The following is a 22,607-nucleotide window of genomic DNA, read 5'->3' on the forward strand; positions in this document are numbered from 1 at the left end:
TAAACAGATTTTTTTTCTTACATTCCCACATGCAGTTATGGGGGAAAAAAAAGTAATTTTTTGGATTTCAAGAGACTGTCAACTAGCAACCATTGCAAATATGTAACTAATTATTAATGACGTGAACAGTCTATGTTCATAGCTGAAAGCTGATCAAATTACAGGGAGCTGAGGTATATGCTATGTTGTTTACTGAAGGTTTTATTCCTAAAGCCTGACAAACTTTTTTCCAATGTTGAGGAGCTGGCATGTCCACCAGATAGGATGTATAGCAGATTTCTTTATACTGTATATTCTGAGAGTAGGTGGAGCTGTATTATTACTGTACTACATTTCACTTTCCTATGTGATGGAGTTCCTGAGATATTCAAAGCTGAAAATGGAAGAAAAATCGACACATACCCCCCCTCACTAAATTGACCACATCTAAAAAAATATTCATCCAATCAAACCAAAAATTTAGTGTGCCAATTGAATAATCATGGAACGATTGGTAAAAATGTCATAATTTTGAGACTGAAGTGTGTGGGACATTTGTGAAATGACATGGTATGACCAAGAAGCAAACTCTATCTTCAAATTACATTTAATATTTCCCCTGCGTCATCAATTTTGCTGTTGGCCCCGCCCCTCCTATAAAAGCTGAGAGGAGGGAGGAGTCCACTGTGTTCCACGTAAAACAGCAGCTGTAGCGGGGATGTTTTTGAGTCTGTGCTTCTGTAAAGAGCAGATGATGCCCTAATCAGAGGGTTCATCAAGCTGTGTGTGTATTTACAGACACTATGCGTGTGTGTATTCCCGTCTGTCTTGCACGTGCACCTGTGTGCCCGTCTTATCACTTTGTGCACTACAGCAGGTCAGTTTGCCCCTGAGTGGTGTCTGTAAGGCTGTGTGTGAGCTTCACGTTGTGATTGTGTGTGTCTGTAGTTGTAGTGACACATTAAGCTTATGAACTCAGTGTGTGTGTGTACAGACACATCATTGTGTGTATTACCGTCTTTCTTTGCGCTCAGCGGTGTGTGCTGATAGTGTGGGCGTGTCTTACTGCTACAGCAGTAACGCCCATAATCAAGGCATTTTTTTTATTTCTCTCCTCGTGGCAGCTCAGCAGAAAGCAGGTGTTTAGTTACTCTTTAAAACAGAACTAAGTCACTTTTTCACCTTAATAAATCCTTCTCGTAGTCCCTGTGAGGATAATACAAGTGTTTATGGGCTGATTGGGGGTCTTTCATCTCCCCCTGCTGTCTCTGGCCAGAAAACAGCACTTGCAACTTTCCTGCCTCCAACCCGGTGACAAGACGTACTGCTTTATGACAGCCCACTACAAACTAATGCTAGATTATGACCAGACCCATGGCTGCACACGGTTGTCTACAAATTCACTTTTCTCAAACTTATATCAGGGCGGAGCCAGCAAAAAAACAAAGGCAGAGAAGACCTTTGTCTGAGGAACAGAGCAACTCCATGTAGTGACAACTCAGCAGCAACACACAGTAATCACACACACTGTCGTCGCTTTAACAGGCACCCACACACTCACAACTCAGCGCTCCATCAGGCAGCACACACACACACACACATCAATCAATCCATCCGTCCACTTTCAGAGCCACTTTGTCAGCACACAAACACATCACACACACATTTCCACACTCTCTTCTGTATTACTCCCCCATCATTCATTTATTTTACCTGTCTCTCTTCCTCATACTGTTTACATGGGACTATATGTGTAAAAGCACCCTTAGTGTCACTTTTGTATTAGGATTTTTCAGTGATCGGTTGATACCGTTTTGGTAGAGCAAAAGTGAACATGTACTGTAGCTGTGGGGTGGGGCAGGCGGCAGGGGTGTGGAGTGTTTACGACAGTGACATAACCAAAAGGGACCTTTAGGGGGAGCGCTAAGCACAAGTTACTTATTTCTGCTTTAATCGTTGATCATCCCCAAAATGGCTGAAAACCTAGAATGTTTGTTAGTTGTCATTGGAGAAATGGTGATGCTGGGATGACCACCAACATGGCCAGGAAGGATGGATAATAATATAGTAAAGTGCATGGAAGAACCGTAAAGAAAATAACCGATTCATCGATGAACTATTTATTAATTTGATTTGATTACCATTATAGGGACTGCGATTCGATTATGAATCAATGCAACTCGCCGCATGTCTTAGTTTCTCACCGTGACTACTGATGAACTGCTGTTTTTAGGAGATAAATGTACGTTTTATTAAAGCAGCAGAGGACATCTGTAATTCATTTTGAACCGTATGGTGCCAAAGTAGCAGCGTCATCCTTGTTTTGCATACAATAAACACAAAGGGCTGTTCTAAATTATAGAATATATAAGGTTTATTATAAATGGACTGAATTAACAGATCAAGTACTATCGTGACTTTAAAATATCAGTTAATCCATGAAAACATCCTTCTAAAGTACTTCTCATTTAAATAAATGATTATTTTAAAGGTATGAATCGATTATCATGTCTGAATGACGATGGATTATTTATTTCTCCCACCCCTATTTTTTTTCGTAACAAATAATTTGACTGATTATCATGAAGTTGGCCTTTTGTCAGCAAAAAATTATGTATAATTTGAAGTGGCATCACATGCTTAGAAGATGATATTGATTTTGTTTTATTATGAACAGTCTTATATTATGACTATATCTGCATCAGTGTAGATTGAAATTCATACAATTGCAATAATTGTAACTTTAAACATGTGTAACAAAGTAAAACCGGGTCTGCCTGGACTATAATTTTACTTAAATTTAAAATACTCCATCTTTGTGAGATTAAATTAAGATTTGTGATTAAATCTAGTCACAATTTGATGTTTAAAATTGGCGTTTTATACTATTAATCACGGGGATCGGAAAATGCCTTGAACTTCTCTCCGTACGTGCAACAATCTGCAGCTGATTGTGGATTTCAGAGACTTTGCAGGGTTATGATTATGAATGCACTCAAACTCCAGCTCGCCCTCTGTTTTATTCATCACTGAAGCCTTTGTGAAGCATCAGTTAAAAGAGTTGGGCCATCATTCAGCCAGAGAGATGTTGTAATATAAATGAGCTTCTGCACTGCTGCTGGTTACAGCCACTGTATGTACTGCATTATGATGACCAACGGCCCTGTACTGGAGCTCCACGACAAATACCTCATATAGACAGTATATGTGGGAACAACTGAAAGCGGGGACAAAAACGACAAAAAATTAGCGGAGCGCTTATATCAAAGATTTTAGACGCAGTCCGATAAAATCTGTTATTCGTTTTCTGGCTGATATCGGAATGATATCCGATATCAATATCGGATCGGGACACCTCTACTACAAAGGTCATGTTCAGGTGTTATTTAAAGTTCAAGTACACCCAGAGCTGGGCTATATATCAAGATTCAAGATATATTGAGTTTTCTATTTTGGCGCTATAGAAAACTACACTATTGATTTTATATATATATATATATATATATATATATATTTTACCGGTCAAAAGTTTTAGAACACCCTAATTTTTCTAGTTATTTATTGCCATTCAAGTTGTGCAAGTCCAATGAATAGCTTGAAATGGTTCAAAGGTAAGTACTGAACAGCCAGAGGTTAAAAAAAAAGTTTGATTACGAAAAACCAAAAAATAATGTAGATTTCAGAATTATAAAATAGGCCTTTTTCAGGGAAAATGAAGTGGGTTAACAATGTAAAGCCTTGAAAGCTGGCGCTATTACTTCCTACAGGTGTTCCAACTTTTCTTGGTTACTTACAACTAGGGGTGGGGGATAAAAATCGATTCACATAAGAATTTCGATTCTAATCATCCACAATTCTGAATCGATTCATAAACTTCAAAATGCGATTTATTTACTCAAAGGAGAGAAGAATAGTCAGCAAGAGTAAGTATGAGAAAAACTGACCCATTTATTATCTACCAATTAATTACCTACATTATAACATTCACCCAATATCTAAAGTATTCAACAATTAAATAGATGTAATATAATATATATCAGTGATCTGAGATGCAGTACGATAAAATCCGATGTTCGTTTCTGGCTGATATCGGACCAATGTTGATATCAATATTGAATCGGGACACCCCCACACAAAACTAAAACAAAGGCAAACTTGTCTTAAGTTTGCCTTTGTGTGATTACATCATTGGAATCAGTTTATTTAAAATTATCTTATACAAACTATATTGTATCAATTTTTAAATCAAAAATTGATTTTGAATCAGAATTTAATGGAATCGTGAGACACCCAGAGATTCACATCCCTACTTCCAACCCCCTCTGTTTGCATAAAAGCAGTGTTGTATTTTGATGAGTCAAAAGTTTAGAATACATTTTGGTCTATAAATTGATTCCATGATTTATTTTTCAACTGAAATTGTTCAATTGTTCTATGCCTTCATTCCAGTGTGCATTGTTACAATAAACTGAATAATTTTCAGTAAAAAACTGGGAAACGTGTGGTGTTCTACTCACATGTGCTGTCCCTTTTTAGGAGGAAACTTAATTTAAGGAAGCTACATTTATGCTTTTCTGGATTTTTTAGTACATTTTCTAAAACAAATGTGTTTGTGTATTAAAATAAAAACAGTACAGAACATTCCAGAGAAATTGAAATAAAATGCAAAATGGTTAGAATATCTATGGCGTGAAATAATTGCTAATTAATTAATGCAAGCTTTTTCAACCCTGGGGTCGTGACCCCATGTAGGGTCACCTGGAAATAAAATGGTAAAAGTATTCATATGTCTATCTAATTTCCAACTATACATATTATAAAATCACAGAAATGGACACAGTTCAGGAAGTGGCAGAAAGCTCAAAGAGCTCTTTTTCTAATTATAATACTAATCACAATCCCAAACAACTGTATTCTATACTTTCACTTTCTCAAATATAAAGCTAGTTCATTTAAAAATCAGTATAAATATATCTGAGTTGGTGCATTTTATCACTTTGTGCACTAATCCTTACTACTCTGTATTTATAACAATATAATTAAAAAAAACTAAATGTACAGAAATAAAAGTCTCTGGGGTTAGTGAGAAATGTGTGATATGAATAGAATATAATAAACCTTTATTGATCCCCACACATTGCGGCAACAACAAAGAATAGCAAAAGTAAACAGTAAGAACAAAAACGTAGGATAATAGTTCAAATATAAAACTGTGGGATGGACATGAATGACAAAAAGATAAATTGAATAAATGAATAAAATTGGGTCACGACCCAAAAAAGGTTGGGAACCACTGAATTACCGTAATCGCAATTAATGCGTTAAAAGCCAAGCTCTAGTTCTTACATGTTCAAAAAATAATAATGCAAAAAATAAAAAATTTAATTAAATAATTAAATATATAGGACGTCTTGGGTAAGTAATGAAAAGAAATGTACCAATCTCACTGTTTTTATTATCATTATTTCTCATTTCTGTAACATAAGTGTCTAAAACTGTATAATGGACCTGCCAAAATAAATCCAAAATGCAGCTTGAAATGTTCAGCACCCACTGTAACTTAGTAAAGTTGCTCAAATTAAGCAGTGTTATTATTTATTATGTTCTACATGTTATATCATACAACACTGGATACATGTTCTTTAATATGGGAGATACACTTTAACATGGAGGGACAGACTTGCTGTCAGTTGTAAATTACTAAGTTAAACAACAGGTAGGATAGAATAAATGGATTAATATGAATTAAATGTCCAACAACGTAGATTATGGCGTTTAAAGTCACTGATTGTCTATGTGCTCCCATGGCTGGTGGATGCTGATTTTTGTCACGGGGGAGGAGGGCGAGTAGATGATCACAACAATCCGTTTTATGTCCAGACAAGTGCAGTGAGAGCAGGGTTTGCTCGTTCTCTGTTCCAGCCACTTGTTTTTCTTGGTGTATCACTACAAACAACAGACTTATGGGTCTACAGATCACCCGTGGTGTCCGCCATGTTGTAAACAAACAAAGCTCTGAGCTGCTACGGGAAGCAGGAGGGTCAAATGTCATCGGTTGCTTTAAAACTTTTTTACTTGGTTTTATTTTGTAAACCTTTGAATTTTATATTGTCATTTTTATCATTTCCTCATCACTGTGTTTTTGACACTTAACATATGTGTATATTATGTACAGTATATAAAGAATTGTATTTTTTCGAATGAATATGGGAAGACTCGGGGGGGGGGGGGGGGGCAATGCCCCCCATTTCCCCCCATAAACTGAATAATTTTCAGTAAAAAACTGGGAAAAGTGTGGTGTTCTACTCACACGTGCTGTCCCTTTTTAGGAGGAAACTTAATTTAGGAAGCTACATTTATGCTTTTCTGGATTTTTTAGTACATTTTCTAAAACAAATGTGTTTGTATATTAAAATAAAAACAGTACAGAACATTCCAGAGAAATTGTATCAAAGTAAATTTCCTGATAAAAGTTTTCTGAATAAGTGAAACCTTAACACATTAAATGGATATCATTCTAGAATATTAGTGTTTATTCAGCCTAAATTTATGGTTATAAAAAAAGTATAATTTATTTATTTTTAATTTCTGTGTTGATTTCTTTGACAGGAAGGTGACAGTTTGTGGTGGGACGCCTTCGCGACAGAGTTTTTTGAAGAGGACGCCACTCTCACGCTCTCCTTCTGCCTGGAAGACGGACCAAAGAGATACAGTAAGACAATGAAAAATAAACCATTTTTCATGAAAAAAAAAACATAATTGTATAGCAAAATTGGTTTGTGAGAGCATGGTTGAACTTAAGCTTAAATTTACATGTTTGGAGCATTTAAGTCTTTAGAGGAAAAAGCAATAGTGGTGTATTGAGATCGATTGATCCCTAAGAGGGAATTTTGGAATGCTAAAAGTAGGGATGTAACGATTAATCGTAAGGCAGTTAAAAATCGATTTATAGGTATCATTGTTGACATCGATACTGTGAAAATTGTATCTCTTGTCCAGAAGTGGAGGCGGCGGGCGAAATCTGCTACTACTTTCTTTCTGGCCGCCTTCTACTCTTAAACATATTCATAAATGATTCCTTACCCCTTTAGCACCGAAAGAATATCTGTAATATTACGTGAATATCTGTAAAAGTCACACTTTTCTATTAGCTCTGTCTGCTAGCATAGCATCTCTTCTTAACTGCTAGAATAACTGCATGCCAACCGACCACTGCGTTACCAGTGCCCTCTGCTGGTCCAAACAAATATCTGACATAAATGCAGTACACTTTTTTTTAAAGTTCAATTGTTAAAGCACAAAATACATTTTCAGTTGCACTTTTAAAAAGAAAAAGAACTATTATGCAGTTTTGCATTGTTTACTATAGAACCAGAATTTAAATTAATAGGCTTCTTCTTCATTTGCAATATTCCTTTATTTATTTCATTCAAGATTTATTTTTAGTTAAATTGCATCGTTTTGAATAGTTTATCAAGGGATTCTTTTGACAATGAAAAATATAAGGAAAATAGTAGAGTATTTTTCCCAAAAAAAAAAAGTTATATTTTTCAATCATCATTTGTCTACAGTCCCATTTTGTAAAATAAATCGTGAGAGAATTGTATCGTTACATCCCTAGCTGAAAGACAAAGCTGTTATCCATCAGACTGTTACTGTTACTGTTTTAATTTTGAAGTGCTTTACTATGAAAGCTGTGGATTCCTATTTGACTTGATTCACTCCCGTGTATTGGATCAATGAAGCTTTACAGAGAACTTTGACGTGTTCAGATGTTTCGGTGTTGAAAAGCTTGGTATATCACCCTGAATCTCCTCAGTGACGCTGCAGGGAATGGTGTTTGTACGAGTGTAAATATTACTGAAGATTGAGACAGGTTGTTATTCCGAGAGCAGGAAATTAGAGTTTTGTACATTTGTAATGAATGCTTGATAGTTATTATAGTCAGTTTGTTTGATCGGAACTCAATCACTAATGTACAAAAAACACAATATATGGATTTAATGACAGCGTTTTACAATAAATAAACTGTTGGTTTAGAGAAACTGGGCCAGTATTTTATCTCCAATGCACAAGGAAAACATTTATAGAAAACGCAGACAATTGTTTACCTGGTTTAGAATCATCTTCTGTCAATTGTGCCGTGCACAGGCTGCAGTCTGCCTTCAAATCATCTCTTTAAACTCAAATGTAAACTTTTTTCTCTCATGTATGTTCAGTGTTTTTTTTGGTATTGTCATTTTGTACATTTTATTCCTCATTTTGTATATTTTACCTCATTCTGTATGATTTTATAGTTCTTTTTTTTTATTGTCATTTTGTATTTTCTTTTTTACTCATTTTTTGTTTTTTTTTTGTTCTCTTGTATCATTTTCTGTTTTTTTTTTTCTTTTAAATGCCTATTTTTGTCATTTTGAAAATTTGCTCTCGTGGTTTTTTGTGTCATTTTATATTTTTACTCATTTTTGTTGTAATTTTTTGTGTTTTTTTTGTTCTTGTATCATCTTCTGTTTTTGGAGAAAATCTGTCCATCTGTTCTGTTTGTTTTTGTTGTTTTGTGTGTGTTGTTGTCATTTTACTAATTGTATTGTCATTTTGTATGTTTTTAGTGTTGTTTTTGGAATCATTTAATGTGTTTCGTGTTGTCATTTTACTAATTTTGTTGTCATTTTGTGTATTTTTCCCTCATTTTTGTATGTTTAAACAAAAAAAAGAGAGAAAACTATCACGTTTGTACAAAACAAGTATCACAGCAGCAGATTGTGAATGTGTAAACGTCCACAGGACAAATTAACTTGAAAACTATAAAGTTCTTTGTACTTCTCTGTTGATTATGTGAGATTTAAACCTAAAATATCTCCATATTTTCACTGCGGTGCGTGTGTGTTTGTATGTGTGTTTGTGTGTCTTCAGCCAGGTTGTGATATTTTCACCCTTCATCTCATCTGCATAGGTTTGTGTTTCAAATATCTGAAACATATTGAATATCACACAGACGTAGATAAGGATGTGGCGCTCTGAAATGAGCAGATGCGATGCCTACGTTTGTGATGCAGCTCAGTCATGAAGCAGCAGAGGAGACAGCCACTGAGGATTGTTGTGAGCTTGGCTCCCCAACGCTTTTCAAATGTAAAAATAAAAATCCCCAGTGATGCAGAGACGGTAACGCTACTGTTCCCCCGGGAACGGAGGCTTAACACCACGGCCATGATGACTCATCGCCGGCAGTAGCGAAGCTTTGCTCGATTCGCATTCAGGTGTGCTAAATTACACACACACCCGAGCACGTCGTCCTCCTACAGCTCAGCCCCAGCACGCGTCACATTGTATATGCGAGGAAAAGTAGGAATGCTGAATTTGTTGCTTCTACACTTTGTTTTCCAACACACACACACACACACACACACACACACATGCATATTATTTTGCTGTTGAAGCAGAAATAAAATCATAACATTAAATCTTACTACACTGTAAACATCTTGAGCATGTACTGTTTTTGTGCAGAATTTCTAATTTAATCCACATAAAGCAAAAGTGACCTCACATGTCACACACACACACACACACACACACACACACACACACACACACACACACACACACGCGCGCTGTTCTTTCCAGCTGTTTGACAAAATAACACAACATTGACATGAGCCGTGGTTATTTTTGTCTTTGCAGTCACTTTTGAAGTCATTTTGTGTGTTTTTCTGTACTCTTGTATACATCATTTTCTGTTTTTGGATAAAATGTTTCATTTTGTGCAATTTTTGTAATTTTATGTTGTTTGGAGTCATTTATTAAGTTATTTGTTGTCATTTTACACATTTTGTTGTCATTTTGTGTATTTTTCTCTCATGTATGTTTTTTGGAGTCATTTTTTGTTTAGTACATTTTCCTCATTTTGTACATTTTTCTCTGATTCTGTATGTTTTTATTGTTTTGTGTGTTTTTACTGTCATGTTGTATATTTAACTAATTTGTGTTGTAATTTTGTGTGTTTTCTTTACTCTTGTAAATATCATCTTTTTTTGGATAAAATGTCACGTGTCTATTTTTGTTTTCCCCAATTTCTCTAATTTTGTGTCGTCATTTGACTGATTTTTTTTTTTTAAATTTTTTTCTCATTTTGTTTGTCATTTTGGAATTTTTTTTTCTCATTTTGTATGTTTTTATTGTCGTTTCGTGCATTTACCACCAGTTGTCGATGTCCGCCCTCTGTCATTGTTGTGGTCAGGTGTTTATTGTGAAGTTGATCTTATGTTTTCTCTCAAGTGTCATTAAAAATGTCACAAAAGAAAATCTTGGTCATCCTTAGTCTCGTGACTGCTGCGGTTGTTTAGCTTCTTTGTACTGCAGGATTATTTATAATCTGTGCTTGTTGTAAATTACATAACGCAGAAATAGCACTTTAACTGTAATATATAAAATACGTATAGATTCACACATGTTGTTGTGTTTTATTCCAGTGTATTTGTTTGAGTCACTCAGGAGCTCAAATGATAATTACAAAGGAAATCATCATTTCACTTGAATCTGAGGTGCTTTAATTTCATAATTTAACAGAGGAAAGATTAGAAAAACTCATTTTACCCACTCTGCTTGTTTTTATTGTGTGGACCTGTGTTATGTGGTGTGTAATGTGTCTCCAGTTTGTATTTACTGTTGCTTCTCACAGGAAATGGCTCTTATTAGAATCAACAATTCTGATTTTAATTGTTTCATGATCAACACGAACACTTTAACAACAACAAATCAACCATCTAATTAAATCCATACGGCAATCCGTGTTTTTCTGTACATTTGTATCCTCTGGTTTTTAGAGAAAATGGGACTTTTTTTGTTGTCCCTTTATGCTATTTCTGTAATTGTGTAGTTTATTGTTGTCATTTTAGTGATTTTGTTGTAATTTTGTATACTTTTCTCTCATTTTGCATGTTTTTATTGTTGTTTTGTATGTTTTTGGAGGCATTTTAATGTGTTTATTTTTGTTATTTTGTATATTTTCCTCTTATTTGGTATGTTTTTGTTTTGTATAGTTGTCATTTTACAAACTGTTGTCATTTTGGTTACTTTTATAGTTTTCTTTATGTTTTTTGGAATCATTTAGTGTGTTTTTATTGTTGTTTTTTATGTTTTTATAGTCATTTACTGTGTTTCTTGTTATTTTTCTCATTTTGTTGTTGTTTTGTATGTTTTTACTCATTTTTCTCTCATTTTATTGTCATTTTGAAGATTTTTCTCTCATTTTGAATGTTTTTATTGTTGTTTTGTATGTTTTTGGAGTCATTTAATGTGTTTCTATTTTATTTATATATTGCTTATTTGTTAATTTTGTCTTGTCATTTTGTTTTGTCTGTATCATATTTGTACATTTTGTATTATTTTTTAAATATTTATCATATTTGTATATAATTTGTATTAATAATAATAATTTTACTTTATTTTTTACTACTATAATGTGTGAATCTGATCCTTATTTATAACAGTCTTTTACTTAATTATACACTTATTTAATCTTTCTTTTGTCTTTGTTAAACATTTTATTCTTTTATTTGTGATTTTTATTAAGTGGCTGTAACGAAAGCAATTTCCCCCTGGGATTAATAAAGGAATAGTGACTACTTTTAATCCATAAATAATTGACTCACTCTATGTTGTAATAAAATTATTAGACTATTAGGAGAAACATATTTTTACATTTCAGGCTCAGCACTTTTGTTTCATTTTTGACCAGTTATTACATTTAGTTTCCATAACAATTCTGGTCATTGTTACATATTGGGCTCTAACGTGGATCATTGTTCATCTGTTCTGTCAGGTTTCTGTTTTACTTCTTTATGAACACACCTTAGAGCTTAGTGTTGCCTCTCTACACAGGATTAGCCGAGGAAATACTTTAGTCATTATCACATCAAGTATGAAGTAAAAGACGTTTCCATCTTTAATCACAGCGACCCATGAGATCCTCGTTAAATCTACTTCATGATGCAGGCGTTGGTTTCTCACTCTCACACGTATTCAAGCCGTCTCCCCGTGTTTTCTCCCTCCTCATTAAGTCCTTGTGCTTGCTTAATGATTATTAGCCGTGGCCATTTTAAGGCTCGCAATTATTGCGTGGTATCGCCAAGAGTAAGTGGACTGAGTTTTAAGTGGACGAGTTGTGAGTCACTTTTTGCAGTTTGCCTGAAACACGCAGCGTTTTCCCCACTCTTGTTTGAACTGCTTCTAAAACGAGCCTTGCTCTTTGATTGCATCATAGAGCGCAGCTTTCATCAGATGCCTCATAGATTGCAGCGCCAGACAAGGTGATGGGGGCGAATGCTAAGGCCTTGGCAATACATACGGGCTATAATTACATGGAGTTTCTGAATATTACAAGGACTGTAAGAACACACATCTATTATGCATAAAAAAATTAGCATCACTGCATTTTTTAGGATAAAATGCGAAGCTGACTGGTGCACATTAGAGCAGTGGTTCTCAACCTTTTCAGCCTGTGACCCCCAAAATAAAGGTTTCAGAGACCGGGGACCCCCACTGTACCTGAAGGTGGTTGAACACAGACATGAATATTGAAGAACAGTCACGTGGAGACAGGACCATCTCTAAGGAGGAATAAAGGAGAGAGATTTGTGGGGTCCATTCATAAAGTCAGTAAAATGATGGTCTATTGTTCTATGAATCTCTGATAACCACATTTATTTATTCATCTGAATAATATCCACTGTTATCCAGGAAGTTTATTATTATTTGTGCCATAGTATATAGTCATCTTAAAGATGTTAATCCTTGTTTTAATCAGAAATAAAATGGATTAAAAGTGACCAAAATTGGTGGTGAAATTAGATTTTAAAAAACACAGAAATTGGGTATAAGTTGCAAATTAGAGTGGTTAACATACAGAAAAAGTGGTAAAAGGGTTCAAAGTGTCAATATTGGGAAAATTTGTTTAAACTGGTAAAGAATAGGCGTGACAAATAGTTAAATGTGGTTAAATTGGCAAAAAATAAGCATGGAATACTGTGAAAATAGGTTAAGTGACAATAATGGGTCAACATATGTGACGTTAGGTGTAAAAAGTAGTAGAAAGGGTTTATAAGTGGCGAAAATGTCTTAAAAGTTGGAAAAATGTGCAGGAAGACATTGAAATTTGATGGAGAAGTGGCAGAAATGGAAGTAATGGAACAAAAATGCATTAAAATGAGCAAAAAATATGGCAAAAAAAAGTGATAAATAGGTTAAAATGTGATAAGTTTGGTGTAGTTGTAGAAAAACAGTAAAAATGAGCAAAAAAGGGGCTGAAATTGTTGAAAAAAGAATTATTCCTACAACTGAATTATTTGGTAATTTACAAAATGATTCATGTTTTCTCTGGCATTTTTTTATATTCTTCTGCCCCCAGGCCTTAAGTTTAACACTGTTAAATTCAACCTCGGGATTAAAAAAAAAGGGAAGCAGATTTTCATGTGAGTTAGTGATTAAAATCAAAATAACACACATTGCTGGACAGGTTGTGTGTTTTATTCTGACTTTTACAGTGGCTGTAATTTAAATTTGCTATAAGGTAAAAAAAACTATGAAAATCGATGATGGATGAAAAGATGGACATTGAGCTGATCAGCTGTTTAATGTGTTTGATTATTTATTTATTTATTTATTTATTTAAATACTCTTCATTTTGACATTTAAAATTCATTGAGTGGCTACTTTTAGCATTTTCAGCTGTTTAAGCTAATGAGGCTTATTTCCAGCCGCTAAAAGAAGAGCTAATGGGATTTCTATGCACTGTGTGTGATTTGTATATCGTCATCTAATGGCGTTAATGGCCACTCTGTCGTATCTGTGTGATGTTTGCAGCGAACTGAGCATGTTACATCTTAGACAAAGCTTGAATAAACTATTACAGCTCCATTATTGACATTTTAAGACAGATTTCATGACTCATATTTGAACGGTAGTGAGAGAAATTGAGATTTAATCCCTTATCGTGTCCAAACTTTGCTATTTTCTTTTTATAAATATCTGAGAAAACGTGTGTGAGTAAAAGATCTTTATGCCTGTGTGTGTGTGTGTGTGTGTACTGTTGTTTTGAAGGGGGGCTGGGAGCTGGTTAAGGAGGGAGTGGAGGGTGGGGGGTGAGGATGCTGTGCTGCTTTACAGAGAGATGGATAGCATGGATTGAAGGTGTGGAGCGGTGATTGGCAGGTGGAATGATGTGGCCCTGGCTCAGCTGCAGCGCAGAGATGTCGGTGTCGCTGCTGATTGACAGTCGAGTCGAGCATGGGAACCGCGGCGCTGGATTGGCCACAAAGAGGCTCGCAGAAGAGGAGAAAGGGGAGATTTCAGCGTACCCCCACGTTAAACGTAGCTTCCACAGAAAGTTTGACACTGTCGCCGGTGGTGTTTTGATGATTTTTTTTTTTTTGTCTTCTGGCAGCTAACAAACTAGTAAACGGTATATAAATATATTTATATGATAGGTTTAAAGCTTTGTCACTAATTCATGTAAGAAATGTATTCTGTGGTACTCAAAGTAAAAGTTACAAGTTACTTTCACCCCCCACGTTTATTTTTGGTAATAAATCTTACCACGGTTCCTTTGCATACAGTAAACATCTCATGTATAAACTTATAAACACAGTTTGAATTAACTTATTTTCCACAAATACATATGTATGAAATAAACGTTTTTTTTCAAAATGTACAATACCTTTTTTAAGTAACACCAATAAATTCTTTTCAAAGTAAAACTAAATTTATGAACTGTAAAACTGAGAAAATAAAAATAACCTTCTTTCAATGCTGCTTTGGCGCAGTGCATTACATTTAATTCAATGTAATTTTAACACCAAAAAATTATAACTAACTCAAACGGTTGGTGTAGAAATGTAACGTATTATTTTACTATTTTTAAAATGTACTTAAGTACAAGTAAAATTACTGAATTAGAAATGTAGTCAAAGTGCAAGTACGTGAGTACTGAGGCTAAATATCTCTGTTGATTTTCCACCTCTAAAAATTCTGAAAACATTTTAAGTGATAAAGTGACCAAGTAGAATATCAACATGTGCTCATTTGATCCAGAAAACTCACGGAAACACATTTTATGCCGACATTTTGGAGATTTTCAGAGACCCTCCATTGTGCTACTGACTAAACTTCCAGTTTCCTTCAAAACAAGAGCCTTATTTAGAAAAGCAGTGAAAAAACACTAATGGAAGACAAGAAGAGATGCTTTTATTTTGAAAAGGGGATGTTTGACTTTTAGCTTGAAGCTGGTCCCAGAAGGATTTTACAGCTTGTACTGCATCGTGGGGCGGTTATATAATTTACATCCTGGTATTCGGGGCGGGGCACCACATTTTTGTTGAGCCTCTACTGTATGTTATGTACTGTATGTTTTGCCCAGAAACTATACTAGTATTCTTGAATTATTATATAAGCTTTCTTTTTTCTTCACAATAACCCACAGGTTCCCAACCTTTTTTGGGTCGCGACCCCAGAAACCTTTATTTTCTCTTTCTAGAATTAGTTTTTTATTATGTTTATTAAAGTGTGTTGGATGCATTTATATTTGAGAATGTTCAAGTATAGATACAATTATTTGAGATTTATTGTATGGGAAGTGTTTTTTTGAAAAATAATTTTTTGGGGGGAGAGGGGGTTTCATTTGAATATAAATAATCTGAAAATGTTTCAAGTGCATTTTCGTACATATATAAAACAGACTTCTTATGCTTTATTGTTTAGTCTATTATCTGTAACACATTTAGGTGATTGACTAAAACTAGACTGTAACTGAAATGGTGCCGATGGCTAAATTATGGTTAAAACTAGTTTGCTTAAAAGTAACACTTGCATTAAATAAAATATGCGAGTGAGTGACTTTTAGATTTTCTCTCAAAAAAAGATACATTATGATGAGAAGTTGGCAGTGTAAAAAAAAAACTAGCTCATTATAATCAAGGACAGTTAGGTTTTGCACATTATGAGTGGAAGGTACGAGACAAAAGAAAAGTGTTAAAGAAAGCTGGGAAAAATGCAACGTTGCTGGAGACAAAAAGAGGTTAAAAGGCAAAGCAGGAAAATCCAGATGTGGAGGCAGAGAGAGATAGCCCACGCTTGAGTTGAAGAAAAAGAAGGATGGAGATTGTGTGTGAAATCTATTGTTTCGGACTGAAAAAGGAAGCTGGCTTTGTTTGGCTCTGAGGCGCGCAGTGCGTTGAGAAACAGGAAGTCAGGCGACCTGCCCATCCTCGAGGACAGCTGTGCCCTTCGATAGCTGGTCACCACTTCCTGTTTGCCACGTACGGTGGATTCCACCCTGACTCGGGTCACCTGCAAAGCAACCACCGGCACAAACCTTTGAAAAACACGTTGAGGATGACTCGGAGATGGCGATGAGAAACGGAGGTGGGCATGTGTGCAAAACCCAAATGAAGGGAAACCGATATGGCACTGGTTCCCAACCTTTCTTGGATCGTGACCCCATTTTATCAAGAATTTCTGGCGATCCTAAAGCCTTTTTTCTTTCTAGAATTTGTTTTTGATCAAGTTTTTAATGTTATACTGTATTAAAAATACAGTGTTGGCAGTATAATGAGTTGTGCCAGCTCAGATATTTTTATACAGCATTTTATTATTATTATTATTGTATTTATCTATATACATATCTGACATTTGTAAATAATTTATAAAATAATAATTCTTCAAAATGAATTTCATATCAGTAATTCAAAAAAATAAATAAATAAAATTACTAAACATTTCAGACGACTCCAAGGTTAAAAAACACTGCGGTACCTGGACATGGACAGTGGGTTTTTTTCTCCTAAATGTTGCCAATAAACAATATATCCCAAGACATGTGTCTTCATAATATTGTGTCTCCAATGTTATAACGCGTCAATTGTAATTTAAAGAACAACAAACTATAGTTTCTGAAGCTAAACACTGAAAAAAGTACTATTATGTAGTTGCCTTCAAAATAAAAGCTTAGATTCATTAGTTTTTTCCACCACTTTTAGGTCCAGATCCTTCAAAATCTGATGAGAACACCTAATCTGGACCATCCATCTCCACAAAACGAAACAGCGACACTACGCTTTTATCACTTTTAAATCTCAGTCTTCATTTTAAAAACCGTCCCAGGAATAACGAAATCCATAAAAGCCGCATGCCTGGCAGTATTTTCTACGGAGGAAGGTGAGCTGCACATCTGCAGAAGAGGCTGGTAATAGTCCCTGAATTCAGCTGGAACAGGCAGTACTTAGAACCTGTGGTCAAAGTTCACTGCCAGAGAAACACAAGGATCTGTAGCTACATTTAAAACAAAAAAAGCAGCTTGTGGTTCCATGTTTGAGAGCAAGCATAGTGTATACTATTAAACATATCTAATAGCATACACTATGGATACAGTGACCACATGGTTGATATTCTACATGGTCACTTTCTCACTTAAAATGTTTTCAGAACTTTCAAAGATGGAGAATCATCAGAGATATTTAGCCTCAGTGTGCTTCAGGTTTATGTTGTTGTAGGTTTGAAATGCATCTTGGGAGTCTTGGTGTGGCGTGATGGGGAATTCTCTTGCTGGAATGTCCGCTATTGTACCCTTACTATAGATAGGGTTATGAACGCACATTGACTTTTGTCAAGCAGCCAATAGTAACACCCTAAAACTTACATACTGCAGCTTTAAGGCTTGTTCTGCCTTTCACATAACAAAGTAGTTTTGATTGGATACCTTCCAAAAAAAAATTTTTTAGTTGTGATATGAACAACGTGAACATTGTTGTTAAAATAACAGTATATTTTCATTTAGTTTCATTTAAATGTATTTCTTAATAAATTAGTCATTTGCTATTTATTGTCACTGAAAAAAATAGGGTGGACAGAAACTGACAAACTCACACCTGTCCATTTTCTGACCCGCTTGTTCCTTTTTTCAGTTTTTCTGGGGTCTGCTAGTGCATATCTCCAGCTTTCAATGGGTGCTAGGTGGGGGTACACCCTGTATAGGGTGCCAGTCCATCACAGGGCAACACAGACAAACAACCACTCACACTCCCATTCACGTCTATGGGCAATTTAGACTCCAATCAACCTAACAGTCATGTTTTTGGATTGTGGGATGAAGGCGGAGTACTTGGAAGAAACCCACCCAGCACAGGGAGATCATGCAAATTCCACACAGAAAAGACCCACGTATCCACCCCTGGGCTTGAACCCAAAACCTTCTTGCTGTGAGGCAGAAGTACTAGCCACTAAGTCACCGTGCGCCCTATGACGAAAAATTGTAGTCAACAAATTTCACCATTTAAAACACAAGAAAATCTCTTCGTGATTATAAGTTATTATAAGATTTAAGCAATATTGCACATTAGCTTCATTTCGTTATATATCTACCCTTTCATTTGTGATTTAGAGCGTCCAGTGGCTTCTGATAACTCCCTAAATTGCTGCATTTTTCTGACACGGCACAGATTCCTGACCCAGACCACTGTGAACTCACATTTTGTAAAGCATGAATTAAACACACACATTTGTAGCGTCTAGGGGAAGAACTCCCCCCGAGGTCTCTCGCTGCACATTTGTGCGATCTGTTAAAATAGAATTTGCCAATGTTTGCTACATGGTCACGATGACAAACATGCAGCTCATAAAATAAAGAAAAGCGTAATGCAACATGAGCTTTTAACGTGAGAATGCTCCAGAGGTCAACGGGATGAACTCGGCGAGAAAGAACGAGAAGAGGACCAAGTTTTTTATTAATAATGAATAGACTTTTCATCTGCACATGGCAGAGGATAAAGAAGAGGACACACACACATATTCAGGTGTATTACTCACAAACAAACATGCAAGGACAGACACAAAAAGACACAAAAGTTGCACACACTGTGTGCATCATTAATTATAGACACACACCAACGTGTAGCTCCACAGACAACAGCGCACAAGTGCTTTCAAAAGAGATTGATACAAAGAGTCGACATGAAGAAACACGCATTTACACACACACAGCATAGCGATGTATGTGCTGTGCAGTATTCCTGAGGCAACAGAGTTATTGACGCATGGAGAAATCCATATTTATATATAATACAGTGCGGTGCAGAACCGTCCGTCTCCATCGTCTGTGAAAGCACCTGCACTGCTTTACTTAAGGTATTAAAAGTTTATGTGGCGCTTTCTCATCCATCTGTAACCTTTTTCTCCACGCGCCCACGTGTACACACAATAAACACGCTGACAAACTCACAATAGGAGCGATTGTAACCGTAACAGACACTTTATCTCCTCGGCTTTTTGACGCGATGCACATGTTCCTGCAGAGAAACAACGGCGGCGCAGAAAAGTCCAGGTGTTTGATGGTAAAATGCTTCAGTCTTTTTGAGTGAATGAGTGGAGTGTCTTGTGCTGCCTCTGAACTACAGATGGTCCCACAATGAGCTACTTACTCACAGTGACGCTGGAGTTCTGGAATAATCCACGGCTGTGTTCGAAATCGTATACCAACGTACTACTCAGTGGCATCACTAGGCTGTTTTAGTCGTAGCTAAGGTCCTTTCAATGCCCCTCATTTACCGCACGACAACAGAGCCACAAAATCTCTATATTCTCCGCCATCTGTGATGCCAACAACATTAGGGTGACCATACGTCTGGAGTTACCCTGGGATATTTTATAAATTAATTAATTTGTCTGGGTTTCTTTGGGACCATGAATGCATCTCGGGGAACATGAAAACGTGAGTTTAAAACACTGTGACTCCGCTAATATTTGCTTTATCTGTGAAATTCCACCGTTTCTCAAATCTAAGGAGTTTCCCACTAATGCTGAAAGAACAAAAGGCCCAAATAAAGGAGAACTGATGAGCAGTACAGTAGTTATTTAAAGCTATAATAAACAGTGTATTTTGTTTATTTAAGTAAAGCATCGTGAAACATTTTGCATGCGTAATAAAGCATACAAAAAAATGTTGCCACCCACGCATTTGCCACTTCCCTCTAGGCTAAGCCTCGGATGTTTTAGCAACTTATAATTACCCCTGGTACTACTCATACTAGTGTTGTAGTACTTGAGAATTGAAAGCATCTTTACTCGGTTTTCTCTCTGTCTCCAAGTGCCCAAACTCTGGATTTTTTTTTATTTCTGCTATTCTTCAACTTTACAAATATGATAATTCAATTAAGTAAAATTCAGCTCTATTTATATAGTACAAATTACAATAATAGTCATCTTGAAGCGCTATGAAGAGAAAATGAGAAGAACTTGGTTAAACAATAAATATCTTTTTTGTTTGTTTTGTCAAATGTATTTTAAAGACTAAAGAGAGAATGTTCTTTAACTGTTCAACCTTGTCATTCTTTTTGAAATAGATTTTTATGGCCTCTGTCTTGACTCGATCTTGACTCACAGAAGTCTGTCTCGTCTTGGTGTCGGTGAATTCTGGTTTTAGGAAAGTCTTTGTCTTAGATAATGTGATCTTAAGCACTAACTCATACTAAGTCTAATGTCAAAATGAGTATGTAGTGTGTTCACGTTTGATAGTATGGAAAGATTGAGTACGCGAGAAATCCCCGAATGTATACTATGTGAGGACATTTCCTAGGTATGCACGCTAGTCATACTCAACCGCCCCATAATGCATTGTGAACGTAACTTAAAATTGTCTTGGGACCGACGTCATCTACTGAGTTTATTTCCGTACTGAGATTATAACCCTAACATAATCCAATAATCAAATAAAACACGTGTTTGTTCACTTTGAAAATAAAAATTAACAAAAATTAATAATTTCTTTTTAACAAAAATTCATTTTTCGGTCGTGCGCATGTGTGCGCATGCTCGTATATGCGCGTATACAATACAATACATGACAACGGCTTCAAGCTAAAAGTCAAACATTCCCTTTTCAAAATAAAAGCATCTCTTTTGTAAATTGGGCTCTTGTTTTGAAGTTACTGGTTTTTGATTAAATTTTATCTCAAAAACTGTTTCTATTTTCTTTTCTTTTTTTTTTTCCTTTTTTACAACATTTTCAATTTTACTCTAATGTGAAAAATTGGAGTCAATGTAAAATCGTCAGTTTTAGACCTCGGTTTTTTCACTTCTGCAGCCACAAAATCATTGTTAAAATCAAAATACCAACATATCCATGCTGTCTGGATGCAATATGTGTAATTCCATGTTTGTTGTCTTAATAACTGAATTTTTGACAGTAGTTTGAATAACTACTAATGGCTGCTGTCTTGTATTAACTCAAATAAAATTGCCAGGACCTGACTATTACTGTGCAGCAGCTATAATTTTTCTTATATTTTACTTTTTGCTGCTTTTAGAATGAAAGTTGTTCAAAAAATAGGGAGAGAGATTTTTAAGTCATTTATGCAGATTTCCAGACTTTTGTTGTCCTGAAGATTAGTTGCATGAAGTGACATAAAAAAAGAAAAGATATGCACACATGATTTAATTCAGCTGCAGATTAGAAAGTCAAGCTCCAGGTCATTGTTGGCATGTTTTGTGTCTGTAATTAACCTGCCACTGCATTATGACTAACCTGATATTAACCCCCCCCCCTTTAAGTGGCCCTAAAGCATTGTTAATATTACCCTCCATGGACTAGTGGTGAAAAATAAGCATTTATTTATTTTCATAACTTGCTGAAAACTGAAAGCAACCACAATTCATAAAAATGGGAATAAAATTTTAGTTTGAAGAAGGGAATCAGTGACTAATATTTTTAGTATGTTAAAAAAAACAAAAACAATGCATATCGTTTCTGGCCCGAAAATTGTGCGTTTTGGCTCTAGCAGGCGCAATTTGGACTCTACCAGAAAACCCAGCACATGATTGGCCCGATCCGAGCACTTTTAAAATCATATGCCACATATAAATGATATTGAATTTATCCATGGTTTAATCACACACACACACACACACACACACACATATATATATATATATCACGTAGGGGTGGGGGATAAATTGAATCACGATTCTAATCATCCACAATTCTGAATTGATTCATAAACTTCAAAAATTGATTTTAAAAAATAAAAAATGTAATTATTAATTTTTTTTCAAGAAAAACTCTGATTCAGAAGATCCGCTTAGTCTTTACTCATGAAACACTGTAAACTGAACATACAAATACATTTTAGTGTATTTAAATACCACTGTACAAAAATTCCGCTAGCTTCATGCTAACATCTATGGGAAAACCCATGTATATGCTCATGCTAACATTTACTGCGATTGGCGGTGATTTATATAACACACAGTTTATGTTTAACTTTCACAAACACAGTCTTAGGAGTGTCATCAAGCAATACACTTCAACATACTCATAAGCATGTTTTTTATATAAATATATATATATAAATACAAGAACTTAGTTAGTGAAGATTACTAGACCATGGGCTTTCAAGATGACGACTTCCAACTACTACGGCAACAGTTTTAGGCCAAAACACACAAACTCAACCAGACCTTTACAGTCTATGACACGATCCCAACAGGAAACAACAGCGACCCCAACCTACAGTGTATTACATAGACAGCACAATTAGTGTGTGTGTGTGTTTGTTTAGCATGAATAAATGCTAGCTTTTGTCTTA

General features: G+C 35.4%; 2 protein-coding genes across 2 annotated transcripts in view; one reads left to right on the plus strand and one right to left on the minus strand.

The window, feature by feature from the left end:
- Positions 1-22,607, minus strand: part of anxa5a (annexin A5a) — a 1,189,405-nt gene that overhangs the window by 888,221 nt on the left and 278,577 nt on the right. The gene's annotated exons all lie outside the window — the stretch shown is intronic.
- ldb2a (LIM domain binding 2a) overlaps positions 1-22,607 on the plus strand; it is a 135,801-nt gene that overhangs the window by 28,872 nt on the left and 84,322 nt on the right. The window contains 1 exon segment of the mRNA XM_028458961.1: positions 6,589-6,691. Coding sequence (XP_028314762.1) covers positions 6,589-6,691 — 103 coding nt within the window.

Source organism: Gouania willdenowi, chromosome 10, assembly GCF_900634775.1.
Source record: "Gouania willdenowi chromosome 10, fGouWil2.1, whole genome shotgun sequence".
Classification (NCBI taxonomy): Eukaryota; Metazoa; Chordata; class Actinopteri; order Blenniiformes; family Gobiesocidae; genus Gouania; species Gouania willdenowi.